The 25523-nt window shown below is 43.1% G+C and overlaps 2 protein-coding genes and 1 long non-coding RNA gene across 4 annotated transcripts in view; 2 read left to right on the top strand and 1 right to left on the bottom strand.

Moving 5' to 3' along the window:
* The first annotated feature begins 2532 nt into the window (after positions 1-2532).
* Positions 2533-12104, top strand: Smco1 (single-pass membrane protein with coiled-coil domains 1). Its single transcript, XM_004835178.4, has 3 exons — positions 2533-5842; positions 7953-8102; positions 8422-12104. Exons 1-3 carry the CDS (start codon positions 5619-5621, stop codon positions 8816-8818), a joined length of 771 nt encoding a protein of 256 aa, XP_004835235.3. The 5' UTR covers positions 2533-5618; the 3' UTR covers positions 8819-12104.
* On the bottom strand, positions 8732-13894 carry LOC110348326 (uncharacterized). Its single transcript, XR_002393465.2, has 3 exons — positions 13501-13894; positions 12475-12528; positions 8732-8833 (listed from the first exon to the last, which is right to left on the bottom strand). It is a non-coding gene; the product is annotated as an uncharacterized LOC110348326 (long non-coding RNA).
* A 40-nt stretch (positions 13895-13934) lies between these two features.
* The window catches only part of Rnf168 (ring finger protein 168), a 33973-nt gene continuing 22384 nt past the window's right edge, over positions 13935-25523 (top strand). Inside the window, exon 1 of one of the 2 annotated variants that reach the window (XM_087186651.1) lies at positions 13935-14733. In XM_087186651.1, the coding sequence (XP_087042777.1) occupies positions 14433-14733 (301 nt within the window). In that variant the 5' untranslated portion in view covers positions 13935-14432. The remainder of the gene's footprint in view (positions 14734-25523) is intronic. The other variant, XM_004834699.4, reaches the window with a different exon arrangement.

Genomic DNA, 25523 nt, shown 5'->3' with positions numbered 1-25523 from the left:
TGCCCATCAACAGATGAATAAAGAAAATAAGGTATTTGTACACGGTAGAATACTACTCTGCCATAAAAAAGAATAAACTTGAGTCATTTTTAGGTAAATGGATGCACCTCAAACCATAATTTTAAGTGAAATAAATCAGACACACAAGTTTAAATATTGCATTGTTTCTCTTGTATATCTGTATATCCCTTAAATGAACTTTAAATCCAATAAAAACATTTGAAGAACTGTGGTAAAACTTATTTTCAGTTTTAAAAAGTTCTGCCTCATTTAAACTGTCTCAGAATAATGCCATTTCATTGAGCAAAATGGAGGATCTATAGCAGGAAGTAGGAAGAACATGTACAAATGGGAAGGGGAAGGGGGGGGTTGGAAGGGAAAAATGGAAACAAAGCTTTTGTAAATGGGTTGAAGGGAAGGGAGGGGAATGGGAAAAAAATTAAGGTATATCATGTACAGGTACAAATTCCCTATGATGAATGTGATCATTTTGTATGGCAAATATATATTAATAAAAAACAGCTGGGGATTTAGTGGGGATTCAGTGGCACCATGCCTACCTTGCAGGTACAAGGTCCTGAGTTCGATCCCTGTACCAAAAATAATAATAATAATAATAAACAAAAAAAACAAGTAGGGTAGCTCAGTGGTAGAGCACTAGCATGTGTAAGGTCCTGAGTTCTATTCCCAATACCACAAAAAATGAAAAGTACCAAGGCAAGATGCAAGGGTGATCTGGCTGTGACATCTGTCCCCTCATTACACAGAGTTGATGTGGGGGCCGGAGATTTAGCTCAGTGGTTCCAGCGCCTGCCTTGCAAGCGAAAGGTCCTGACTTCGATCCCCAGTACCCCCCAAAAAAACAAAACAAAACAGTTGATGTGGCTGATCTGTCTTGGGCGGTTGGGGGGGGGGTCCCTTCCTCTCTCATTGGTCCATGTGTATCCCTCACGAAACTGTGTGCTTGGTGGAAGAGAACGACCCTCCCTGATAGAAGAGGGCTATTCTTCCATCAAGGGTACAGGAGCAGCTGAGCTGCATGGCTGGAATCTCCAAACAAGCTCTCAGGGACCAGGGCAGGTGTACTTTCAGTTTCTGAGTCCTCAAGGTCATTTGGCTCTGTCTCTGGCTTCTTTTACGCAAAACATGGCACTTCAGGGCCACATGAGCAACGTATTTCAAGGCCAGAAATGAAGCAAACAGTCTAGGTCCAGGTGCCAAGTCCCAGAACAAAATCTGATTGGGCCCTCTTAGGTGCCCACTCCAATCTAGTCGGCTGTAGTCACACACTATGAACATCACCCTGGGGGCCACCCCCTTAGGTGGGGACAGAGAAGCTTAGCCCTAGTAGTCAGCTGCCACTTGGAACAAATAGGAACCTCGTGGGCTGAAAGAGCAGCCCCAAAGATGTACAGCCCACTACTGCCATTTGGTTAGTAATGTTCATTATGAAGAGTGTCAGCCAGTCTGACTCAATTTACAAGCAAGAGACTGGTCCACGGTAGTTACGCGAGTGAGATGTTGGGGAGCAGGAGAAAGCGCAGGGGTAGGATTTTGAATACAGCGTAGTCTAGTGGTCAGCAGGCTGCTCGGGTGACAAATAGGAACATCTGTGGTCCTCCCTCAGATGTGGGTTTCCAATGATCCCCATCTTGAGCAGACAGAAAAATGTTCCCAAAGCTAATCAGGCTCTAATCACAGGAACCTGTGATTACCTTTGGTGAAAGTATCTGCCGGCAGTTAAATTATGAATATTGATGTATTTATTATGTTAACCATAATTATGACTATTTGTATACTTAATTTTCTATTAGAATAGAAGATGTCTGAGGGTAAGGATTGTCCTATTTCACTTCACAGCACATCCCATGGCCTATCCTGGATCCCTCAATCAATGCAAACAGTGTTCATTAAATGAACTAAGGGAGGAAGGGTAAAATATGAGAAGATGTGAGGGGCAGTCAGCCTGAAAGGAGCCCATGGCAGGAATTCCAGGCAATCAGAACAAATTTTGTTTGTGTTCAGATTTTTTTTGTGAGCAGGAGGGTTGAGACAGGATCTTGCTATGTCATTCAGGCTGGGCTTGAACTCTGTGTAGCCCAGGCTGGCTTCAAACTCACAGTGATCCTCCTGTCTCAGCCTCTTAAGTGTTGGGATTACAGGCCTGCACCACTACACTCAGCTAAAAATATTTTTTAAATAAATGGCAGGTATAAATATTCAGAGTTTTAAAAAGTCTAAATAAACTGAGAATACATAAGCCAAGTGATGAATATAATTAAAGTTTTATAATTGAGTCATTTCTCTGACCAAGATAATACAAACTTGCCAAAGGCAAAAGAACTTGCCTGCTCTAAAGCAGGCAAACCCAAATTGTGTCAAACCCATAATAGGAGAGGCAACTTAGTTTTGGCAAAATACCATCAGCCATCATAGTAAATTAGTGTCAATTTAATTTTCTAGTGTAATTTAGTTTGTATTAAATAATGTAGATTTATTTGGGTTATAGTTGCTTAAGAGTTAAATGCATAGAGTTGCATTTGGTTATATTTAAGCAACATTATACTAAAAGGTAATTTTAGAATAATAATTTTTTTTTTTTTTTGAGACAGGGTCCTTGAACTCACTATGTAGTCCAGGCTGGCCTCAAACTCTTGAACTTGGCGATCTTCCTGCCTCAGCCTCTTTTTTTTTTTTGGTACTGGGGATCGAACTCAGGTCCTTACGCTTTCAAGGCGGGCAGTGGAACCACTGAGCTAAATCCCCAGCCTGCCTCAGCCTCTTAAGTGGTAGAATTACAGGCCTGCACCACCATACCCAGCTAGTATAATAATATGCTAATAATTCCGAAGTCTAATAGTTTTTTCTTTTAAAAGTACAATGCTGGGCTGGGGATTTAGCTCAGTGGTTCTGCCGCCTGCCTTGAAAGCATAAGGTCCCAAGTTCGATCCCCAGTACCAAAAAGAATTGATGGATGTTAGTCCAATGCTGAGCTTGAGTTCAGAGTTTTCTGGAAATCCTCCTGAGTGGCCATTACCATCTCCAGTTAAGACCAGACAGGTTAATGGCATTTCTGGGAGATGTGGGGAGTCCCAAGGTTAGAACACAATTTTGGGGAGAAAGAAGCTATTCTGGAGTAGCGTGGAGGAGCTTTAGTGTAAATCCTAAAGCATCCAGTTAGGAAAACTGGTCACACTGTCAGCAGGAGACACTGGCATTGGGAAGGAAGCCCAGGTCTGTGGCCTCAGCAATTAGGTGGCTCCTGATGCCATCCACTCAGGCAGGAGGGGAAGGTGAGTGGGTTTGACTGCTCAGACCCACACAGTCTGCCCCAACTGGCCCCAACTAGCATGGGGTTTCGCTACCTCCAGCCCTCCAGAGTGGCACATGGCTTCTGATATTTAGGACGGGCACTGTGACACTGCAGAGACCAGGCGGTTTGGAGTCCGTTACCTCAGGGACTTGAGGCAGACACTTCTCCTTCTCCCTTTTCCCTTAAGTTTCCTGGCCTGAACTTGCCCCCTTGTAAATAACACACCCTGGTTTTCTAGCTGCTGTTGCTGCTTTTGGTGAAGCATTACTTTTTGGGTTCCTGGGGTTTTCAGTACTTCCTCTGCCTGGATGGTTCTGTAGAGGTTCAGCTCTCTCTAGCGAAACAAGCCACAGCTTTACCAGCCGCAAACTAATCCATTAACTTGACAAGCTGCTACCTGAATTTTTCCTTTTTTCTTTTCTAGGTGAGTTGAACAAGTACTTGTCTCTTTATCAAAGAACTTTCTTTTTGGCTAATAAGAAACTTTTAGCTGAGCATGGTGGCACAGGCCTGTCATCAGAAGGGACACTTGGGAGGCTGAGGAGGGTCACTTGAGTTCAGTAGTTGGAGACCAGGCTGGGCAACATAGCAGGACTTTTCCTTAAAAAAAAACAAAACAAAGGCCAGAGATTTAGCTCAGTGATTCTGGTTCCTGCCTCACAAGCACAAGGTCCCAAATTCAATCCCTGGTACTCAAAACAAAACAAAATGGGCCAGGGATTTAGCTCAGTGGTGCCACCGCCTGCCTCAAAGCGCAAGGTCTCAAATTCAATCCCCAGTACCAAAAAAACAAAAAAAACAAAAAACAAAATTAGGGCCAGGGATGTAGTTCAGTGGCACAGCACCTGCCTGGTGAGCTCGGGGTCCTGAGTTTGATCCCTGGTACCAAAAAAGAAAAATCATTCTTGACTCCAAGTAACCACTCATCATTATATTTTTACTTGCATAACAAAAGAAAACCAATTTTAATTGATCAGATTAGAAGCTTAACAATAATAACAATAGAGTACATTTTTTTTTCTTTTTTTTTTTGGTACCGGGGATCAAACTTGGGACCTTGCACTTTGAGGCAGGCGGTGGCACCACTGACCTAAATCCCCGGCCCCTAGAGTACATTCTTTTCTTTGCATTGCTGCATTGCTGAGGATTGAACCCAGCCAGGACCATTTATTATTTGATATTAAAATTATTTTTTGCTCTAAGTGGATTTCCCAAATCTAATTTGAATTTTCAAAAGTTTAAAAAATTATTTTTTAAAATGTTGCTTTCCAGGGTCATAGAATCCTTGTTTACACTTTCAAAGTATCATTAGCTCTACAATCCCCCATATTTTCACTGTCTATTCCCATCACTGGATATGGCTATTTCTTCAAAGGATGACTTTTCTTCAAAACTACAGTCTTCAAAGCAGATCCAGCTTTGAAATGCTTGAATATTTTACTGTAGATAGCTTACTATTTCTTGTTGAATAAGTGAATCAATAAATTTTGTTTTTAAATCTTCTTAGCTGGGTGTGGTGGCACAAGCCAGTAATCCCAGCACTCGGGAGGCTGAGTACACCACCCACAGCGTGGCTTGGTTTTGAGAAAGGATCTTGCTGTTGCCCACACTGGCCTCAGGTTCTTGGGTTCAGGTGATTCTCTTGCTTCAGCCTCTTGAGTAGCTGGGACCACAGCCTCAAACCACCATGCCCAGGCTCAAACCACCATGCCTAGCAAGAATCCTGTTTTGTCCATTTTTATATTCAATTCCTACCCTAATACTAGAATCTCTCGATAAAATACTAGTTTGTAGTGATTGTTAATTATACTATTAGCATTAAAATCATCATCATTATAAAAGATCTGGGGCTGGATGTGGTGTTGCATGCCTATAATCCCAGCACTGGGGAGGCTGAGGAAGGAGGATTGCTGCCAGTTCGAGACCAGCCCGAGCTACATAGTGAAAAGTACTTCAGGTAATTGAATAATGAAGCTGTTAAAATATGAGAGCAACATTTCCATCAAATATGAATATGTAGGTATATCTGTATATAGATTTACCAGAATATACAGAGTTGTATCTGGGTGTTGCTCTACATTCATGTACTGTGGGTCAGTTTATTTTTTTTGTTTTTGAGACAAGGTCCTGCTTTATAGTTCGGGCTGGCCTTGAACTCACTATGTACTCAAGGCTGGCCTCTAACTTATGGCATGTGCCATGGGGTGTGCCACCACAGCAGGAGGGAAAGTTTTCAAAGGCAAATGTTACAGTGTACAACGGGACACCTGTGTTCACACCATCAGTTCTTTGAAACTATCTTTGGATGTGCAAGCTATTAAAAGCTTCTGTACTGAGTGACCTTTCAGACAGAAGTAGATCAAATGCTCAAGTTGCTGCTGCCTGTTGCCGAGTAGAAAACAGCAGAAAGCCCTGGGTTCGAACATCTATTGGGTTTTTGTTTTGCTTCACTTTGTTTGCTTTGTTTTGCTTTAAGAAGATGAACACAGAAACCACAACCCTGGTATCCTTGACGGAGGCTATGGAAAGGTTGCTAAGGGACCCGGGAGGGCATAGCATGGGTCCACTCTTCCAGGAAGATGGGGAAGAAAAGAATAAAGAATAGAGACGAGCAAAGACTACAGACAGCCTAATCAGATTGTGTCTTAAGGTCGTCTAGGTCTTCAGACTCAAAAAAAGTAAATTAATAGTAAAGAGAAATCTGCTTCCCTTGCTATAATTTCATTCATAGCCTGTACCAAATGCTAGATTTACAAAAATAAGCAGTACCAACAGATCATGGAGACAGATTTGAGCTTCCTTATGGTTTGTTGATCAGCCTTCAATAAGAGCTGTTTCCGGGGCCGGGGATTTAGCTCAGTGATTCCGGCACCTGCCAGGCAAGCACAAGGTCCTAAGTTCGATCCCTGGTACCAAAAAAATAATGTAAGTGGAGTTTATGAGAAAATACAAGACAGGAAGGAATTCTAGGCTGAGGAAACAGTACATGGAAGCCATGGAAGCTTGGAACCAGTATGTTGCTGAGTGTTAAACAGCAGAAAGCCCTGGGTTCAAACATCTATTGGGTTTTTGTTTTGCTTTGTTTCCTTTTGTTTTGCTTTAAGAAGATAAACAGAGGATTTAGCTTAGTTGTTCTGCCACCTGCCTCGAAGGTGCCAGGTCCCCAGTTCGATCCCTGGTACCAAAAAAAAAAAAAAAAAAAAATGAAGGCTAGGGTTAAAAGGTTTTTGTTTCTTGCTGGGGAGTTCCAATTTGATTCTGAAGATTTCACTAAGTAAGTCGGGGTGGCACTCAGGAGGCTGGGGCAGGAGGATCGCCACAAGTTTGAGGCCAGCCTGGATTACAGAGTCAGTTCAAAGGCAGCCTGGACTAACAGCAAGACTCTGTCTCAAAAATCCAAATTCTAAACTAAAATAAAGGAACATTATCTGTTGTGCTGCATATTGTAACTGTATTTTAGAAGAATGTGTCTGCAGGATGGACTGGAGACTGAAGCAAAGGCACAGTTAGACTACTATAATTGGAACTCCAGGTGAAAGATGGTGAGGAGCTTGTTTAGTGAGGATGAAGAGGAGAGGGTGGGTTAGACAGACGTTAACCGAGGCAGGCTCTCTAAGGGAGAAGACAAGGAGATCAAGGAGAAAGGATTTCAAGAAAGCAGTGGAAGCCAGTTGTGGTGGTGCATGCCTGTGATCTCTGGTGCTTGGGAGCCTGAGACAGAACGATTAGGCATTTCAGTCCAGGCTGGGCAATTTGGCAAGACTCTGTCAAAATAAAATTTAAAAGAAGGGCTGGGGGTGGGGTAGGGATGTAGCTCAGTGGCACTGTGCCTGCCTGGCAAGTGCAAGGTCCTGAGTTCAATTCCCAGTACCAAAAAATAAATTAATTAAATAAAAGAAAGGCTGGGGGGCCGGGGATTTAGCTCAGTGGTTTTGCCGCCTGCTGCGCAAGTGCAAGGACTCAAGTTCGATCCCCGGTACCAAAAAAAAACCAAAACAACAACTTTAAAAAAATAAAATTAAATTTAAAAAAGGCTGGGGATGTAGGTCAGTGGTAGAGTGCTTCACATACACACATGTGAAGCATGCACACAGACACAACTGGACACACAGAGGCAGTGGAATTTGAGTTGATCCTTGAAAGAAAGATAGGATCTGGAGGTAAAATAGGGTAATGAAAGCCACCTTATTATACAAAGATCCCAGTGCTAGCTAGGCATATGACATCAAATCTCAATAATTTTGAGACTCAATTTCTTTGTCTGTAAAATAGTAAAAATGACTACTTCACTTCTTATGGTTGTAAGGATTAAAGTAATGTTTCTATAAAACACTTTTTAGTAGTGGTGCATACCTGTAACTTCACCACTTAGGAGGCTGAGGCAAGAGGATTGTGAGTTCGAGGCCAGCCTGAGCTATACATCAAGATCCTGTCTCAGAAAAGAAACCAAAAACCCCAAAAGAAAAAAAAACCTCTAAAGTAGGTGCAAGACTCTCGGTTTGATCACCAGCACTGCAAAGAATAAACAAACAAAACCCAAATTTGGTAGTGGTTTAAATAATATGTTATTAGAGACTTAGGTTAAAGTAAAAATATTAGTTTTGTTCCCTGATCTAACCTCGATTATTATGTACTATAGAGTAGACCATAAACTCCAGGGTTTAGAAGCACAGTTCAAAGAACTGGACATCACCAAGGATAATCTGACCCAGAAATTTGAAAACCATAGCAAGATTCTGGCAAGCCAAGCTGCTCAAGATGAGCTGTGGACAGCGGTTTTGGCACTCAGGTGAGTACTGACTGGGAAACCAGTGGAATTTTGTGGTTCTGTGAGAGCTTTCCTTGTTCATTCCATAACGGAATTGAAGCTGGGTACAGTGGCCTACGCCTGTAATCCTAGCTCTCAGGAGGCTGAGGCAGCAGGATCGCTGGGCGTTCAAGGCCAGCCCGAACTACATCTAGAGACCCTGTCTCAAAAGAGCCAAAGCAAACAAACAACAAAAACACCAGCTGGTTTTTCCAGTGGTTTTGTACCGGGTTCTCGTAATGGAGCACAGTTTATATTTGCAGCGTTTTCTACTGCTTTCGCAGCTCTCCGTTTCTCGTAGGTTCACCTCAGTGGAACTGAATATTTTGTACAGCTATGTCATCGAAGTACTTATCTGCCTGCACACTCGTGTGCTTGAGAAGCTGCCAGACCTGAGGAGAAGTCTTCCCACCTTCACCTCCGTCCTTCGCCGAAAAGTCAAGAACCAGCGCATCAGAGTGGCGTGGGAATCGGTCCTGGAGGAGATCGGGCTGCAGGAGGGAGACGCGGCCGCGCTCTGCGCCTTCTTTCTCGCGCACGGCAGCGAGGCCGACCACTACGCCGCCTCAGTGAGACGCACGTACGTCAGGGACGTCACGTTCATGATCACCAGCATGGTGAAGCACTGGGCCTTGCGTGATGGTTTGCTGCGGGCTGTCCAGGTCGTTGAGAAGGGGAAAGCAGCCAGGAAGCCTTAAGCGCAAACGTCTTCCCTGAAACAGTTGCTACCATCAGTCAAAAACGAAACTGTCTAATCCCGGCACTCAGGAGGCTGAGGCAGGAGGATCATCTCGAGTTCAAGGCCAGCCTGGGCTACATAGCAAGATCCTATCTCAAAAAAACAAAATAAAAATAAAAGAAAATAAAACAAAAAGCCTGTCATCCTATGACCCAGGGATTCAACATCTAGTAATTTATCTTGGAAGTTGAAAAAAAAAAGCACAATTTATTTACTGTAGGCTTATTTTTATAGCAAAAAGCAGTGGGAGCATTAAATTATGATAAATTGACAGAATACATATTTTCTGTTCAGCCATATAAAGGAATGAAGTGGCTATCTATATAATGATATGCGGTTATCACAAACTTTTGTTGTTGTACTTTTAAAATATTTTATTATTAACTGAAAAAAACCCCACAAAAACATAGGCACGGGGCCGGGGATTTAGCTCAGTGGTGCTGCACCTCCCTTGCAAGTGCAAAGTCTTGAGTTAATCCCTGAAATGGGGATATAAAATATCAGCTCAGCTATCCATAAACTTCTACACAGATACATATGAAAGTGATAATATTGTTTTAGGAAAGAAAACTAAGAGATTAGAGGTAAGAGGAAGGGGTAAGAGGAAGTTAAGAGAAGTCTTTTCATTGTTAATCTACATTTGAACTATGTGAATGTGGTACCTATTAAAAGGCAAATAACCCAGGTGTGGTAGCTCACTCCAGTGATCCCAGCACCGGAGGAGGCTGAGGCGGGAGGATCACCGTGAGTTCAAGGCTATCCTGGGCCACATAGTAACTTTAAGGCCAGCCTGCACTACATAATGGGACCCTGTCTCAATAAATAGATAGATAGATAGATAGATAGATAGATAGATAGATAGATAGATAGATACCTGGGCACTGTGCACTGTACCTAGAGTCTCAGCTACTCAGGAGCCTGATACAGCAGGATCATTTGAGCCCAGGAGCTCAGGGCCAGCCTGGACAATAGTGAGATCCCAAATGTTTATTCATTTATTATTATTATTATTTTGGTGGTACTGGGGAATTAAACCCAGGGCCTTCACAATGAGTTATAGTCCCAACTCTTTTTAAAATTTTGACACAGGGTTTTGATAAGTTGCTAAAATACCTGGGTCAGTCTTCCAGAATGCTGGGATCACAGGTGTGTTTCACACATGGCTCAGATACAAACTCAAGAAAAAGGAGGGAGGAGGAAGAGGAAAGATCTATGAAAAAAAAACAAACAAACAGGTTGTGGACTGGAAGGAGTCTAGAATTACAGGGTAAGGGTTTGACACTGTGGATGAGTGGATGGTGACTCCAGGTTTCTGAACTCCTATAAAACAAAAGCTCCCAGCCAGGCATGGTGGCACATGCCTGTAATTCAGCATTCAGTAGGCTGAGGCAGGAGGATCACTGCAAATTCAAGGCCAGCCTCAGCTATAGTTTTGTTTTGTTTTTTAGCTATATTGTGAGTTCAAGGTCAGATTGAACTATATAGTGAGACCTTGTCTCAAAAAAAAGAGAAAAGCTCCCACACTGTCTATCAAGAACCACATCTTATTTTGGTTTAGCCTGGAGACCATTCCTGTGCTCAATCTCAGTATGTTCATCAAACCCAAAGGCTATTTTCATACACAGTAACGTTTTTCTTTTCCTACACACCTATTATTTCCTAAAAAGACTCAGCCCTGGTTGTTGTTGTTTTTTTTTTTTTAAATGATTTTTGAGACAGGGTCTTGTTATTAGTTCAGACTATCCTTGAACTCCCTATGTAGCTCAGGCTGGCCTCAAACTCACACCAATCCTCCTGCCTCAGCCTCCTGAATGCTGGGATTACAGGCATGCACCACCACGTCCAGCAGGAGCTGTTTAAGTACTAGGAAACACATTTGCTATATATTTCCCATCATTTTCCTAGCCAAATTTTGCTTTTTTCATACAAATGAATTTTGAAGACTCAGTTGTCGGTTCAAAGGAAGCCCAGTGTGGGTGGCCCATGCCTGTAATCCCAGCACTCAGGAGGCTGAGGCAGGAGGATTACAGTGAGTTTAAAGCCAGCCTGAGCTACATAGTGAGTTCAAGGCCAGTCTGCACTAGAAACCAAGACTACTTCAAAAAACCAAAACAAACAAACAACATTTTTTTTTTTAAACCCAAAATTCATGGAACTGCAATTGTAGCTCGGTGACAGAGCACATGCTTAGCATGCTTAACAAGGCCCTGGGTTCAATCTCAACACCACATACATGCATATAACACAAAAAGTTAATGCCAAAATGCATAAAATGTGAAACTATATTTTCAATAACCTCCTTTGAAATTTAAGAATAAAATGTGTACAGTATCATATAAATGATATACATGATATAAACAGCTAAGCCCCAGAACGGACCCAATCTTGCACTTTATTGCCCAAGCCTATCAGAAGGGAAGACAACCTTAAATCAGCCTCTGGCTACAGACTTTGAGGGGCTGGGATATAGAAGGAAGTGTAAGACCGGGGGCCTTACGAAACACTGCGAGGAGCTGACTGTAGTGAAGCACACCCAGGGATCCCAGCGGTGCCTCCAGAATGTAAGACCAAGGGCCTTACCAAACGCTCAGAGGAGCTGACTGTAGTGAAGCACACCCAGGGATCCCAGCGGTGCCTCCAGAATGTAAGACCAAGGGCCTTACCAAGCACTCCGAGGAACTGACTGCAGCGAAGAACACCCGGGAAGGAACACACCAGACAAGTTGGAAAGTAAAACAGAGCTTAGTCTGGCAGGACAGCACTCCCAAAGCAAAGTAGCTTAGAGAGGCAATCAGCCCAGAGTCCAAGGCTCTTTTTATAGGGGGTTGCAGGGAAGTTAACAGGTGAAATTTACAGAAGAGGGAACAAAGGTTAGAGGTCTTACATTTGTATGTTAATTAGCCTGACCGGTACTGATGGTCAGCAGATGTTTTGTAGATTGTTCTATAGATAGCGGTGTCTGGAACATCAGTTTTTGAACAAAGAGTTGAATAATTATGGCTGATACAGATCTTATCTAGTGTCGGGGAACTAACAAGCATCTTTATCTATTTACTCACATTCAATCACAGTTGGGGCTAGGGGAGTTTTATGATTACAGAGTTATGCAGTCCCACAGAAGGATAAGTGGTTGTCAATCAAGTCATTCCAAGTCCAAAGTTTCTGCCGCTACAACTTTCAAAGTTTCTGTGGGATCAACCTTTTCAAAGATGTTTTTCTTCTTTTTGTACCAGGGACCAAACTTGTGCTTGCAAGGCAGGGGCAGTGCCACTGAGCTACATCCGCAGGCCTCAAAAATGTTTTTCTAATGCTAAATGAGCTGTTGAACCACGCCCAAAAGATCAAATTGAAGAAGTTATTTAGGTTGAAACTCCAGGCCATCAAGCCAAAACTTTTTTTTTTTTTTTTTTTTTTTGGTACAGGAGATCGAACTCAGGTCCTTGAGCTTGCTAGGCAGGGGGCGAAACCACTGAGCTAAATCCCCGGCCCAAGCCAAAACTATCTTTCCAAAAAATCAGAGGAGAAATAATAGCCAAATCCTAAATCAGGACAGTTTTTGGTAGTTTAAGGAAATCCCTGTGCTTTCACCTTTACAAGGAAAGAAACGTTTCTTACCACTCATCTGCTTTTGGTTGTTTCTGCTCATCTCTCTGGAGTCTGATTCTAAAACTGCAAATAAAAGCTAATTAAGGTCTTTAAATTTAATGTAATTTTGTCTTTTTTTTTTTTTTTTATTGAGACAGGGTCTCGCTAAGTCTTTAAGTTGCCCAGGGAGTTTAAACTTGCTTCAGCCTCCTAAAGTGCTAGGATCACAGGCATATGCCACTATGCCCAGTTTAGCTTTGTCTTTTGACATTAAGAACTTTTTTTCAGACTACATTACTTTTAATAGTTGGAAGGACTTTTAGAAAAACAACAGACACAAAAAGCCACATACACACACACTCACATTGTGCTGTAACGAAAAACTGTCCTCAAATTTTACAGCACTCCAAATTAAACATTTTATGACAGCACCTCCTGTTAAAGATATCATGGAGTAATTCTGGTAATTTGTTTACATTGGCACAGAAATTTGTACCATTAGAGACCGTCAAGAGGTTGGTTAGCAACAATTCATTCAAGTGACAAACCCTGGAGAGAAGCAGGAAAGAGATATCCTAATGAAGTCTGTGACGCAAATACTAAGTCAAAGAGCAGGAATGATTCGTGTGAACTTCCTAGCAAATAATAACAAAGTCTTCACAGTAGACATAAAACAAGTTCTAGAAACAAATATTCAACCTGTTAATACTGTCTAAAAATCACTGAAATGCGTACAGATAAAAATTAATGTATGGGGATTTAGCTCAGTGGCTCTGTGTCTTTCTGCCAAGTGCAAGGTCCTGAGTCCAATCCCGATACCAAAAAAAAAAAAAGTGTATGATTGTATAATCAACACGACAGTCTACATTTTATATACGGTAACCTGTGATACTTAACATTTGCCACAAAAAAAGTGCAACAGTACTAGGGAATCAACTTTTTGGGGGGAAGGAATCAATTTTTAACATTTCTCTGAAACTTTAATGTAAACAATAGGAACTTTGATATAAATAATAAAGGTTTGAAGATTCCTGAGGGAAGAATTACAAAAATTACCGTTCAGGTCTTCGTGTAGAGAAGGTGCCCTGTTCTATCTTTGGAGGGGAAGGTGGTTTGTGACAGGGTCTCGCTGTGTAGTCCAGGTTGGCCTTGAACTCACTATGTAGCCCAGGCTGGCCTTAAACTCATGGTGATTCTCCTGCCTCAGCCTCCCAAGTGCTGGGATTATAGGCGTGCGCCACCACGCCCGGCTGAAGATTCCCTTTTCTGCTCAAAGACTCAAAGACCTTGGCAGACTATGTGAACAGGAATCTCAGGCGTAAATTGCGGACCATCCTAGTTTAAACAGGCGCAGCTGCAACAATTCGGTGGGACGAGGAGAAAGGCGCGCGTTCGCACCGGAAGTACCGCCCAGCCAAACGCAAAGGTGCTTCCGCCCTTGGGCGGTTCTCTGGGAGGGAAGGAGCAGCTGGGGGGAAGTTGTGACGTCACTAGCTCGACTGCGAATAGGCTTCTAGGCTGACACGAGCAAGGCGAGGGACGGGCCGGGCGCACACAGCTGTGAGAGACTAGCGGGAGCTGGAACGTGAGGACCCTGCAGCTCTGAGGCTGCCCGCGGCCACGGCAAAACGGAAGTCCTCGGGTCCGACCCGGCGCGCCCAGGTCGCGCCGCAGCGGAGTGGAACCTTGCAAGCGGGTGAGCAGGAGGAGGGCGCTTGGCGGTGCACCCTGCCGCCCCGCCGCGCTCGCCTCCGCGAAGACATTCATTTATTATTAGGCTTAAAAAAGCAGAACCCCGCCTTGAAGTGTTCCCCTGACCCTTCCAGCGCCTTTGGCTTCCAGGGTGCTTGAAGCGCCTCGCGTCTGAATCCTGAGACGCTGCTGTGTGCTATCTTTGGACACAAAACTTAATTTGCTTTCTCTGGAGTTGGCCAAAAATTATTTTTCCCTTTTCGGATGTGGACGCCAAGCCTCATTAGCATATTAAGATGGCTGTGTCGCAAGGCGCCGTCCCCGCGCTGTCCGAGTGCCAGTGCCCGATCTGCATGGAGATCCTGGTGGAGCCTGTGACCTTGCCCTGCCGCCACACTCTCTGCAACCCGTGCTTCCGAGCCACCGTCGAGAAGGCCAGCTTGTACTGTCCCTTCTGTCGCCGCCGGGTCTCCTCGTGGACGCGGTACCACACCCGGAGAAATTCTCTGATCAACCTGGAGCTGTGGGAGCTGATCCAGAAACACTACCCCAAAGAGTGCAAGAGGAGAGCCTCCGGGCAGGAACCGGAGGAGATCGGTGAGTGACACCATCCTTCAAAAAGAAGTCACCACTGTCCCCTTTTAAAAAAGGAAAGGGAAAAAACCCGACTAGTAATTTGTCTCCCTTGTGATTGGGAGTTTTATGCATTTTATCCCATCTCACCCCCACCCCCGGTATCAAAATCAAAGGCAGGGTTTTTTCTGTAGTTAAAATGCCCAAGCTGTGTGCATGATCGCTGTTTGACTGTTTGTTTTGGGTCTCACCTTGTAGTTCAGGCTGGCCTTGAACTCACTTTGTAGCCCAGGCTGGCCTTGAACTCACTTTGTAGCCCAGGCTGGCCTAGAACTCGTAGTGATCCTCCTGCCTCCACCACCTGAGTACTGGGATTACAGGCGTGAGCCACCACACCTGGTTCGCGTTAAAATGAAAGAAAAAAATTTCCTGTTTAGTGCTTTCCATCATATGAAAGACTATATATATATATATTTTTTTTTTTTTCAGAGATGATCCTTGTGGTCATAGGGTACAGCAACAGTAGAAGGAAACTACTGATTACTGTTTTCATATTTCTTTTACTTTTATATTTGTTTTTGTTTTTGGTTTTGGTTTTTGTTTTCTTGGTACTGGGGATCGAACTCAGGACCTTGCACTTGCCAGGCAGATGAGGTGCCACTGAGCTAAATCCCTGGCTCTTGTTTTACTTCTTTTTTGGTACTGGGAACCGAACTCAGATCCTTCCACTTGTGAGGCACGTGGCGGAACCACTGAGCTAAATCCCCAGCCCTTCCATTCTATCTCTATTTTGTATTTTCTTTTTTCTGGTTCTGGAGATCGGACCAAGGGTCTTTTGCATTAAGCTACATCCCACCTCCTCCTTTTTTTATTTTTATGTTTCTAATTTTGAAGCAGAGTCTCACTAGTATCTCAGGCTGAGGTCCAACTTGGCCCCCTCCTGCTTCAGCCTCCCAGAGTGTTGGGATTCAAGGCATGCGTCACTGTCCTTGGTTCTAAGACAACTTTCCATTACCATCTAGTGGCGTTCTTTTTGGTATTGGGGATCGAACTCAGGACCTTGCGCTTTCGAGGCAGGCATGGCACTATTGAGCTACATCCCTGGACCCACTAGTTCCATCTAGTTCAGTCATTTTCAGTCAAAGCCCTTTACCTTGCAGACTCAAGATCTACAAACCGAGTGCTTGGCTCCAGCATCTTGCCTTAACTTACAGGAGTTATAAGCTATTCAGTGCTTCTTGTCTAGGCTTTGAATGTGGTGCCTGTGCTCTGGTGCACCTGCCATTTATTTATCTTATGATAAAATCATTTAACAAACTTTTCCATATTCAGCATTTTTAAGAAATAGTTATAAAAAACAGCTTTATTGAAATACCATACACTTCACCAATTCAGAGTTTAATTAATGAGTTTTGGAGTATCATTAATTTTTTTTAATTGATGAAATACACAAAATTTGCCATTTTAACCGTGTGTGCATGGGGGTGTGTGTGTGTGTGTGTGTGTGTGTGTGTGTGTGTGTGTGGTTTTCAGGGCCTAGGTACATGCTAAGCAGGAGCTTCACTGTAGAGCTACACAAAGGCCTGCCCAATTTACCATTTTGAAATACACAGTTTAGTGGCATTAATTGCATTCACAGTGTAACCATGACCACTGTCCATTTCCAAAACATCACCCCAGATAAACTAACCATTAAGCAATGATTCCCCATCACCGCCTCCCTAGTGACCTCTATTCTTTCTCTCTGAATTTCACTAATCTAGATATTTTGTATACATAAAATCATACAGTATCTTTTGGGTCTGGCTAGTGTTTCTGAGGTTCATGGGCCTTGTGGCCTGGGGCCAGTACTTCATTTGGGGACCTTCTTGTGAGTATAGTGTGTTAGATTTTGTTTCTTCATTCATCCATTGATAGGCACTTGGGATATTCTATCTTTTGATTATCTGAGAACTGCTGGTGTGCACAGTCACATACAAATACTGTTTGAATAGCTGTCACTTCTTTTATGTATAGTCATCTGTTGGTATCCAAGGGGAAGGACTCCAGGATCACCTTCAGATACCAAAATCTCAAGATCCCTGACTTCTTTGTATAAAATACTATAGTTCTTGCCTAAAGCCTAAGCACCTCCTCCTATACACTTTAAATCAACTCTCCATTACTTATAATATCTAATCTGATGTATATGTGTTGTAAATAGTTATGCAGTATTTAGTGAGTGATGAGGGAAAATTCTATATGTTGAAAAGAATTTTTTTTCTGAATTTTTTCAGTCCAAGGTTGATTGAATCTGCAGATAGCAGAGGGCTTACTGTATACCTAGGTGTAGGTTTGTTTTGTTTTCTACAAACTGTTTTCTACAGTTTCTTTCGCACAGTGTACAAGAGTTCCCATTTCTTCACATCCTCGCCAGCACTTGTTATTCCCCCATTCCTCTTGAGCCCTCCTTGTAGGTAGGACTGTATCTTAATTGTGTGTGTGTTTTTATGTCTATGTCTGCCCGGCCCCTCAGCCCAGAATCAATATATAAAATTTACCATCTTGGGCCAGGGGTTTAGCTCAGTGGTTCTGCCGCCTGCCTCGAAAGCGCAAGGTCCCGAGTTTGATCTCCAGTACCCCAAAAATAAATTAATTAATTAAAATTACTATCTTAACTAGCATTTTTTTAAGAGGAAAATTTATTAGGGAATAGAAATGGAGACTAGGACTAGCTCCTGAGAGACAGGAGGGGGCCCGAATGGGTTGCCCTTAACTAGTATTTTAAATTGTATAGTTCAGTGGTATTACGTGCATTCACATTGTCGGGTATTGGTCATTATCATGCGTCTCTAGAGTATGTTTTGATATTTGAGAAATGAAACTCCAGTCTTCTTAACCGCCCGCCGCCTGTTTCCCTTTCTCCCCAGCCCCTGCCAATCACTATTCACTGTCTTTTAATTTGATCAGTTACTCATACTAATGGAATTCTGTAGTAGGTATTTGTCCTTCATGTCTGGCTTATTTCTCTCTTAGTATAGTGTCTTCAAAGTTCATCCATGTTGCAGCATGGGACAGGATTCTCTTCTTTTTTTTTTTTTTTTTGGTACCGGGGATCGAACTCGGGACCTTTCGATTGCGAGGCAAGTGCTGGAACCACTGAGCTAAATCCCCGGCCCCCAGGATTCTCTTCTTTTTAAAGACCAAATAATAATTCCTATCTGCCAGTGGACACTTTGACCCTCCTTTCCTTCTCTCTCTCCCTTTCTTTCTCCGAATGCTAACCCCCCTTGTGGATGTTAGACACTCTCTACCTCTGAGCCTTACCCCCAGCCTTCTCTTTCTGAGCAGGCATGGCAGCCTCTGGTCCTCTTGATTTGTCCCTTCTAAAACATCCTTTCTGTAAGCTGGGATGAGGATGATCAGGTTCTCAGTATCCAGCGGCAGGCACCTGGGGAGAGGCCTATACCTTCCTTGTAAGTGGGAACTGGAGGGGATATGATGTGGAATTCTCTACTCCTGGGGTAGGGGTGTGAGGGTGGGGGTGGGATGGTACTATGAGCTGGGGGTGGTGCCTGGGCCGCCTTCTTAGCCACGCCCACCGGGGGTGCAGCTTGGGGATGGAAGGAGGAGCAGATTGAGGTTCAGGAGCCGCAGACTTTTGCTGAGAGAGATTTTCCTTTTGAAATATTTCTTCATTTGCTATTTACTCTTTTTTTTTTTTTTTTTTGGAGGCAGGGTCTCAGTGTATGTAGCTTAGGCTGGCCTCAAACTCGCAGTGATCCTCCTGACTCAGCCTCCCTAGTACTGGGATTACAGGCATGCGCCACTGGGCCCAGCTATTTGCTATTTACGATTTTTTAAATTTATTTATTTATTTATTTATTGGAACCGGGGATCGAACTGGGGTTGTTGCGCTTGCTCTTGTATCTGGCTGGTTTCCCAGCTTTCCCTAGTTAGGATTGTTTCGCTGGAGAACAAATCTGTGGATCTCTCCAGTCCTGGAAGTTGATCCTTCTATTGTTTTTTATGTAAATGTTACTGATGTTTGACTTGAAGAAGTGAACACAGAGTCAGTCAGTTCCAGGCTGGCATAGTGGTACACACCTGTAATCCCAGCACTGGGGAGGCTGAGGCAGGAGGATTGCCTGGAGTTAGCTGTGTTTGAGGCTAGCCTGAATTACATAGCAAGACCTTGTCTTCTCTCCATCAAGAAAAGGAAGTGAGCACATCTGTGTGCTACCAGCTTTCCCACTAAGCCAGAACTTTGCTGCAACTGCTGGTTCCTCCTTGTTGCCCCTTCCCAGTCTCTGTTCACTCCCAGTCCCTGGAACTACTCTCCTCACCTGGAACACTGTAAATGACTTTTGCTGTTCTTGAACCTTCAAAAAATTCAACGAAGGTATCTTGTACTATTTTGCTTGGCTTCTTTAGCTCATAATTATATTGGTGTAGTTGATTCATGTTTTATGTGGTCATTGTTTATTTTCATTGCTGTGTAGTACTTTACACTAAATAATGAAAGCTATCAAAAATTCTAGGGCTGGGGATTTAGCTCAGAGGTTCTGCTGCCTGCCTCGAAAGCACAAGGTTCCGAGTTCAATCCATGGTCCCAAAAAACAAAAACAAAATTCTATGTCTATTTTTGATAGGTCCTTTTGTAGCTTTTGCTGTTGTCACTAGTGCTGGTATGAATATATATCTACATTTCTGTTGGATATATATATATATATCAAGTAGTGGAATTTTGGAGTCATAGCATAATAAAAAGTTAAGATCCACCAGGCGCACCTATAGTCCCAGGAGCAGGAGGCAGGAGGATCACCACAAGTTCAAGGCCAACCTGGGCTACATAGTGAGTTCAAGTTTGGCCTAAACTTCAAGACCCTTTCTCAAAAAAATAAAAAAGAGAGAGTTAAAATTCTTTTCCTGTGTTATATGGGATTCTAACCTTTGAACCCCTTAGCTTTGTTCCTCTAAAAACCCAATGAGAGCAAGAACATTAATGGTGAACCAGGCAGCCTTGGCCTTGGTAAAAATGATCATTTATTTATTTATTTATTTATTTATTTAAAATGATCTCTTATTGACTAATTGCTGCTCTACTGGAGGAATTATAAATACTAATGGAATGTGAGGCTACCTGCTGTGACAGGCGGTGTCCTCATGGAGAGCCACTGCCTGGATGGTTGTCACACAGATGCTGGCTGCTGTGGCCACCATAGGTGCCTGGCTTTCATGCGGTTAAGACTGGTGTCAAATGTGGCCCCTGCTTATATTCTGAGTTTGTTAGTGGATCACCTGGGGGTCGTTACTGCTTTCCAAAGTGGTTGTGCCCAAAGCCACTCCTCCAACTAGTATGTGGGAATTGTCGTTGCATTGCATCTTTGCAGATGTTTATTTTTGTTTTTAGCAATTTGGTAGTATACTCATTTTTTCAACTTTTTTCTTTTATTTCTTGCAACTTTTTACTGAGACAAAAAAAATTTTTTGGTACCAGGGATCTAACTTGGGACCTTGCACTTGTGAGGGATGCGGTGGCGCCACTGAGCTAAATCCCTGGCTCTTTACTAGGAAAATTTTAAGCTTACAGAAAAGGTGAAAGAATTTTATAGTGAGCACTCACATACTCATACCCATATGTGGCAATTAACATTTTGCTGTACTTTTTGTTACATATCACCAGTCTGTCTCATTTTCTCCATTAACTCACCCCCCTCAAATGTATAAATATACCTATTATTAAATAGATCAGGACCGGGGACTTAGTTCAGTGGTTCCGCTGCCTGCCTCACAGGCGCAAGACCTGAGTTCGATCTCTGGTACCAAAAAAAGTTTAAATAGATCAGTGTTCATTTACACCTCTTGGTGTCCTAGGGATTGAATCCAGGCCCTTAACCACCTAATGGTTTACCACCAGCATCACTCGCGCGGTGCATTTGTTTACATCCTATCTCAAGCGTGGCTTGAGCAGATGTCCTTTCAACCAGCCAATTCTTGTTATTTTATAAAAACCCCAAAAATGCAATTTTTGGTCGTCCTGTATTTAAATAATTGGACTGGAAAGTAGTTAAACATGCTAGGCAATGCTGTATTGCTGAGCTACATCCTCAGCCTACAGTCTTTTTCTTCCAGTGTAAAATTTACATCTGCAGAATGCACAAATGTTAATTGTACCTTGACTGAGATCTGTAGACAATCAGTCTTTTTTTTTTTTTTTTTTTTTTTTTACAATCAGTCTACCAAAGTACAAATCACCCAGCAGGCTCCTGTCCCTTCCAGTGACCCCTCCCACCAAAAGTCAGCACTGGTTTTTCCACCATGAATGAATTTTGCTCATTGGTTTTTTTCCACCATGGACTTTTGCCTGCTCTAGAATCTCATATACATGGAATTCTGTTCATTTCCTAAGGTGCCGTAACAAAGTGCCACCAGCTATGTGGCTTAAAATAACCAAAATTGATTCTCCCAGCTCTGGAGGCCGGAAGTCCAAAATCCTGGTGGGAGCAGGGACATGGTCTGTTGAGGCTCTGGGACAGAATCTTCCTTGCTTTTTCTTTTTTTTTGGTACTGGGGATCAAACTTGGGACCTCACACTTGTGAGGCAGGCGCCGAAATTCCTTGCCTTTCTTTGAGCTTGTGTAGTTCCTGGTAATCTGTGATTGTCCCTTGGCTCACAACTGTCCAGCTCCAGGCTCTGCCCTGCGACCCCCAGAGTTGTCCCTGTGTGTGTCCTTACCTGGCCACCTCCTCTGTGTCTCACTCCTTAACACCAGGAACACGGGGTGAAGAGCCTGCCCCACTCCAGTGTGAACCCAGCGGATTGTATCTGTACTGTCCCTGTTCCCAGTGAGACCCTGTCTTAGTTAGGGGGGTCATGACTCATAGTTTGGGGAGGCACACCTTAACCTATAGCAGTAACCATGCAGTCTGTATTCTTTTGTAGAAGTTTGTTTTTCTCAGCATAAAGTTTGAGGTTCATTCTTGGGGTGATATTAGTTTATTTCTTGCTTTCCTTTTTTTTTTTTTTGGTACGGTGGATCGAACTTGGGTCCTTGTGCTTGTAGGGCAGGCGGCGGAACCACTGAGCCAAATCCCCAGGCCTCCTTTTTTTTTTTTTTTGAGACAGGGTCTCACTCTGCAGTCCAGGCTGTTGGCCTTGAACTCACTGTGGAGCCCAGGCTGACCTAGAACACCTGGCAATCCTCCTGCCTCAGACTCTCCAGTACTGGAATTACAGACATGCACCACTACACCTGGTTTACTTTATTTCTTTTTTCTTTTCTTTTTTCTTTTTTGGTACCAAGGATCAAACTCAAGACCCTGGGTGGTGCCACTGAGCTAAATCCTCGGCCCCAGTTTTAACCATTCTTGTGAGTGGGCTCATAATAGTGTCTCAGGTGGGTGTTGTGCTTTGTTTTGTTTTATTGTTTGAGACAGCATCTCATTGTGTAATTCAGGCTGGCTTTAAACTCCTGATCTTCCTGCCTCAACCTCCCCAGTGCTCGGATTACAGGCATAGGGCACCATGCCCCTGGCAGTTTCTGGGGGTTTTGTGTGTTTGTTTGTTTCTTTTTTGCAAGGCTATGGATTGCACCCAAGTTCCTGGGTTTTTAAAGTCACCAAGTTTGTAGTACTTTATTACCCTAGCCATAGGAAACTATTCTGGCTTGTGTTTGTATGTGTTTATTTGTTTTTTCGGTGGTGTAGGGGATCAAACCAGGGCCTTGCTTATCCTAGGCAAGCCTCGGCCTATCCTAGGAACCTAACAAAATTGTGTTAAATTTATCCCTAGTTATTTTTTGGTTTTTGATACTGTTTGTGTTTTTTGAGACAAAGTCTCACTATGTAGCCCAGACTGGCCTGGAACTTCCCCCTGGCTCCCTGGCTTGATACTGTTTTAACTGGAATTTTAATCCTTTTTATAATTCATTTGTTTGTTTTTAGTTTAGAAGAATGTAATTGATACCAGGTGTGGTGGCTATAATCCCAGCACTCAGAAGGCTGAGACAGGAGGATTGCTGTGAGCTGGACCCCAGCCTGGGCTACATAATGGGTCTAAGGCCAACCTGAACTACATAGTGAGACCCTGTCTCAGAAAAAAAGTAATTGGTCTTTGTATATTAACCTTGTCCCTCTTCCTTCATTTTGTGTTTTTCTTTTGGTTTTTTGAGATGAGATCTCACTGTGTGGCCCAAGCTGGCCTTGAACTCTCCTGATCCTGACTCTCTCCTGAGTGCTAGGGACTGTAGATGTACACCACTGTACCTGGCTTCCCTTTTTTAAAAATTTTTTTGGCTTCATTTTGTTTTCTTAATTTATAAAATATAAGAAAGCTATAGTGCTTGCTTTGGCAGCACGTATACTGACAATGAAACAATACAGAGAAGATTATAAGAAAGCTATATACATTATGAATATGTGGATATATATGTGTGCATATAATGAAAACAATAAAATATAAATATGAAAAAAAGATGGCCAGGCATGGGGGCATACCTGTAACCCCAGTGCTCAGGAGACCGAGGCAGGAGAATTGCCACAAGTTCGAGGCCAGCCTGAACTACATATTAAAACCCTGTCTCAAAAAACAAAAGTAAAAGATGTAATAAAATGTATTTTTGTTTTTTAAAACGTTGGGGATATAGTTTAGTGGTAGAGTGCACCTGGGTTTGATCCCAAGTACTGCCCCAAGCATTGGTGGTATAGTGGTGAGCATAGCTGCTTTCCCAGTACTGCCCCCCAAAAAGGGGGTGCGGGGAGGGAAAACAAATTTAATCAGGAGAAAAACTCATTTCCATGGTGATCCAAACAGTCAAGTTAGGGAACAAAAATGATATTATGAGTGGCTTAACATTCAAACTGGGGTTTATTCACATTTTTATTTCTCATCTAGTATTGGTGTTTTTTGGTTTTTTTGTTGAGACAGTCTCGCTATGTAGTTTAGGCTGGTCTTGAACTCACTGAGTAGCTCAGAGTGGCCTGGAACTGGCAGCAGTCCTCCTCCTGCCCGGCATCCTGAGTGCTAGGGTTACAGGGATGACTACTAGGCCCAAAAGAATTGGACAGTTTTTAAACTAATTTGGATTTTCCCTTCAGAATAAAGTCAGAAGTGTAGAGATGTGTTTCTTTTAATGTCCTAGCTGCCTGGGCACAATACTCGCTGTAGGAAGTGAAAATATTTCGTTTAAGTGGCTGACAGAAGCAAATTTAACTTTAAACAGAGTTGAACAATACTGAGAGTTGTTTTCAGTGGGTGGCAAACAATTGACTGTGAGTCACTTTCAGTCTGTAAAACTTGATTTTTGACTGGGAATGTAGCTCAGTGGTCAATTGCTTGTATAGCATGAGCCTGGGTCCAGTCCCCAGCACTTCAAAACATAGAATCATACTGTATTTGTCCCTTTATATCTGTTTCACTTAGCATGTCTTCAAGGTTCTTCCACATTCTAGCATGTATCAGAGTGCCATTCCTTTTTATGGCTGAATAATATTCCACTGTACCTACCCCTCACTCTTTCATTTATCTATCCATTGATAGACACTTGGCTGTTGTGAATCATGTTGGCATCTGTTTGACTCCTGCTTGCAGTTCCTTTGGATGTGTGTCTGGAAGTGGAGGTCCTGGGTCAAGTGTAGCTCTAGGTTTAATTGTTTTAGGAGCTGCCGCTGCCAGTGCTGTTTCTATAGCAGCCTCACAGTTTCACCCCACCCCTCAGCAGTGTACGGGGATTGTGATTGGTCCACGTCTTTTCCCACACATCATTGTGTTTGCTTTTTAGGTAACGGTCCTTGTAAAGGAAGTGAAGTTGTGTCTCTGGCTTTGACCTGCAGTTCCCTCCTGACTAGTGATGTTGAACATCTCTTCCTGTGCTTATTGACCACTTGTCTGTCATTTTTGGAGACAAGTCCCATAAATCCTTCCTCTATTTTTAATTGGATTGTTTTGTTGTTGAACTGTAGTTTTTTGTTGTTGTTGTTTGTAGTACTGCTGGGGGTCGAATCCAAGGCCTTATCACAGAGCTCTTTTCCCAGTCCTTTTTTCATTTTGAATCAGGGTCTCGGTAAGTCTCCAAGCTATCCAGACTGGCCTCTAACTTGAGATCCTCCTACTTCAGCCTTCCAGAGCGCTGGGACTACAGCCACATACTATCAAGGCTGGCCCGCTTTTTGTTTTTGCTTTTATTCTGTTTTTAGACATAAGGTCTTGCTATGTAGCTCAGGCTGGCCTTGGCTTGAATTAGCAGTACTCCTGCGTCAGCCTCCCAAGTGCTTGGAGTCCAGGCGTGTGTCACCGTGGCAAGTTATAAGAGTTCTTTGTTCTGAGTATTAATTTTTTTTTTTTTTTGGTACCGGGGATCAAATTCAGGTCCTTCCGCTTTCGAGGCAGGCGGTGGAACCACTGAGCTAAATCCCCAGCCCTGGGTATTAATTTCTTAACTATGTCTATGGGTGCTTTTGTGCCATAGTGGCAGAACTGAGTGGTTTTTTAATTTCCCCCTCAGCACCAGGAATTAAATTCAGGATCTTGTGCTTGCCAAGCAGGTGCAGCGCTACTGAGCTACATCCCTGGCCCAGAACTGAGTGGTTTTGACAGGCTGCATCAAACACTGCTGCCTTACTCCTTACCAGGAAGGCCTGCAAAGCCCTAAGTTATAGTGTCTGATGAAGAACTCCTCTGCTTGTAGCCCTCCTCCTCTACTGGAAGTGCCCCTAAGCATCCTTTCTGTTCAGCTCCGCCCATTTGTTTTGTGGTGCTGAGGATCAAATCCAGGGCCTCTCTGTTTTAAGGATTTTTTTAAAAATAAATTTTATTTTATCCCCCCACCCTTACT

The sequence above is a fragment of the Heterocephalus glaber genome, unplaced genomic scaffold (genome assembly GCF_053883595.1).
Source record: "Heterocephalus glaber isolate CG9 unplaced genomic scaffold, H.glaber_assembly_v1.0 deba00001504, whole genome shotgun sequence".
Classification (NCBI taxonomy): Eukaryota; Metazoa; Chordata; class Mammalia; order Rodentia; family Bathyergidae; genus Heterocephalus; species Heterocephalus glaber.
Note: the sequence above shows the minus strand (reverse complement) of the source record. Positions and strands in the feature narration are given on the sequence as shown.

Excerpts from the sequence above, each read along its gene's own strand:
- Smco1 (XM_004835178.4), top strand. The coding sequence starts at position 5,619 with ATGTGCAAGCTATTAAAAGCTTCTGTACTGAGTGACCTTTCAGACAGA. Across the intron at positions 5,843-7,952 it reads TTGACGGAGGCTATGGAAAG|AGTAGACCATAAACTCCAGG; the intron begins GTTGCTAAGGGA and ends TATGTACTATAG. Across the intron at positions 8,103-8,421 it reads ACAGCGGTTTTGGCACTCAG|GTTCACCTCAGTGGAACTGA; the intron begins GTGAGTACTGAC and ends CGTTTCTCGTAG.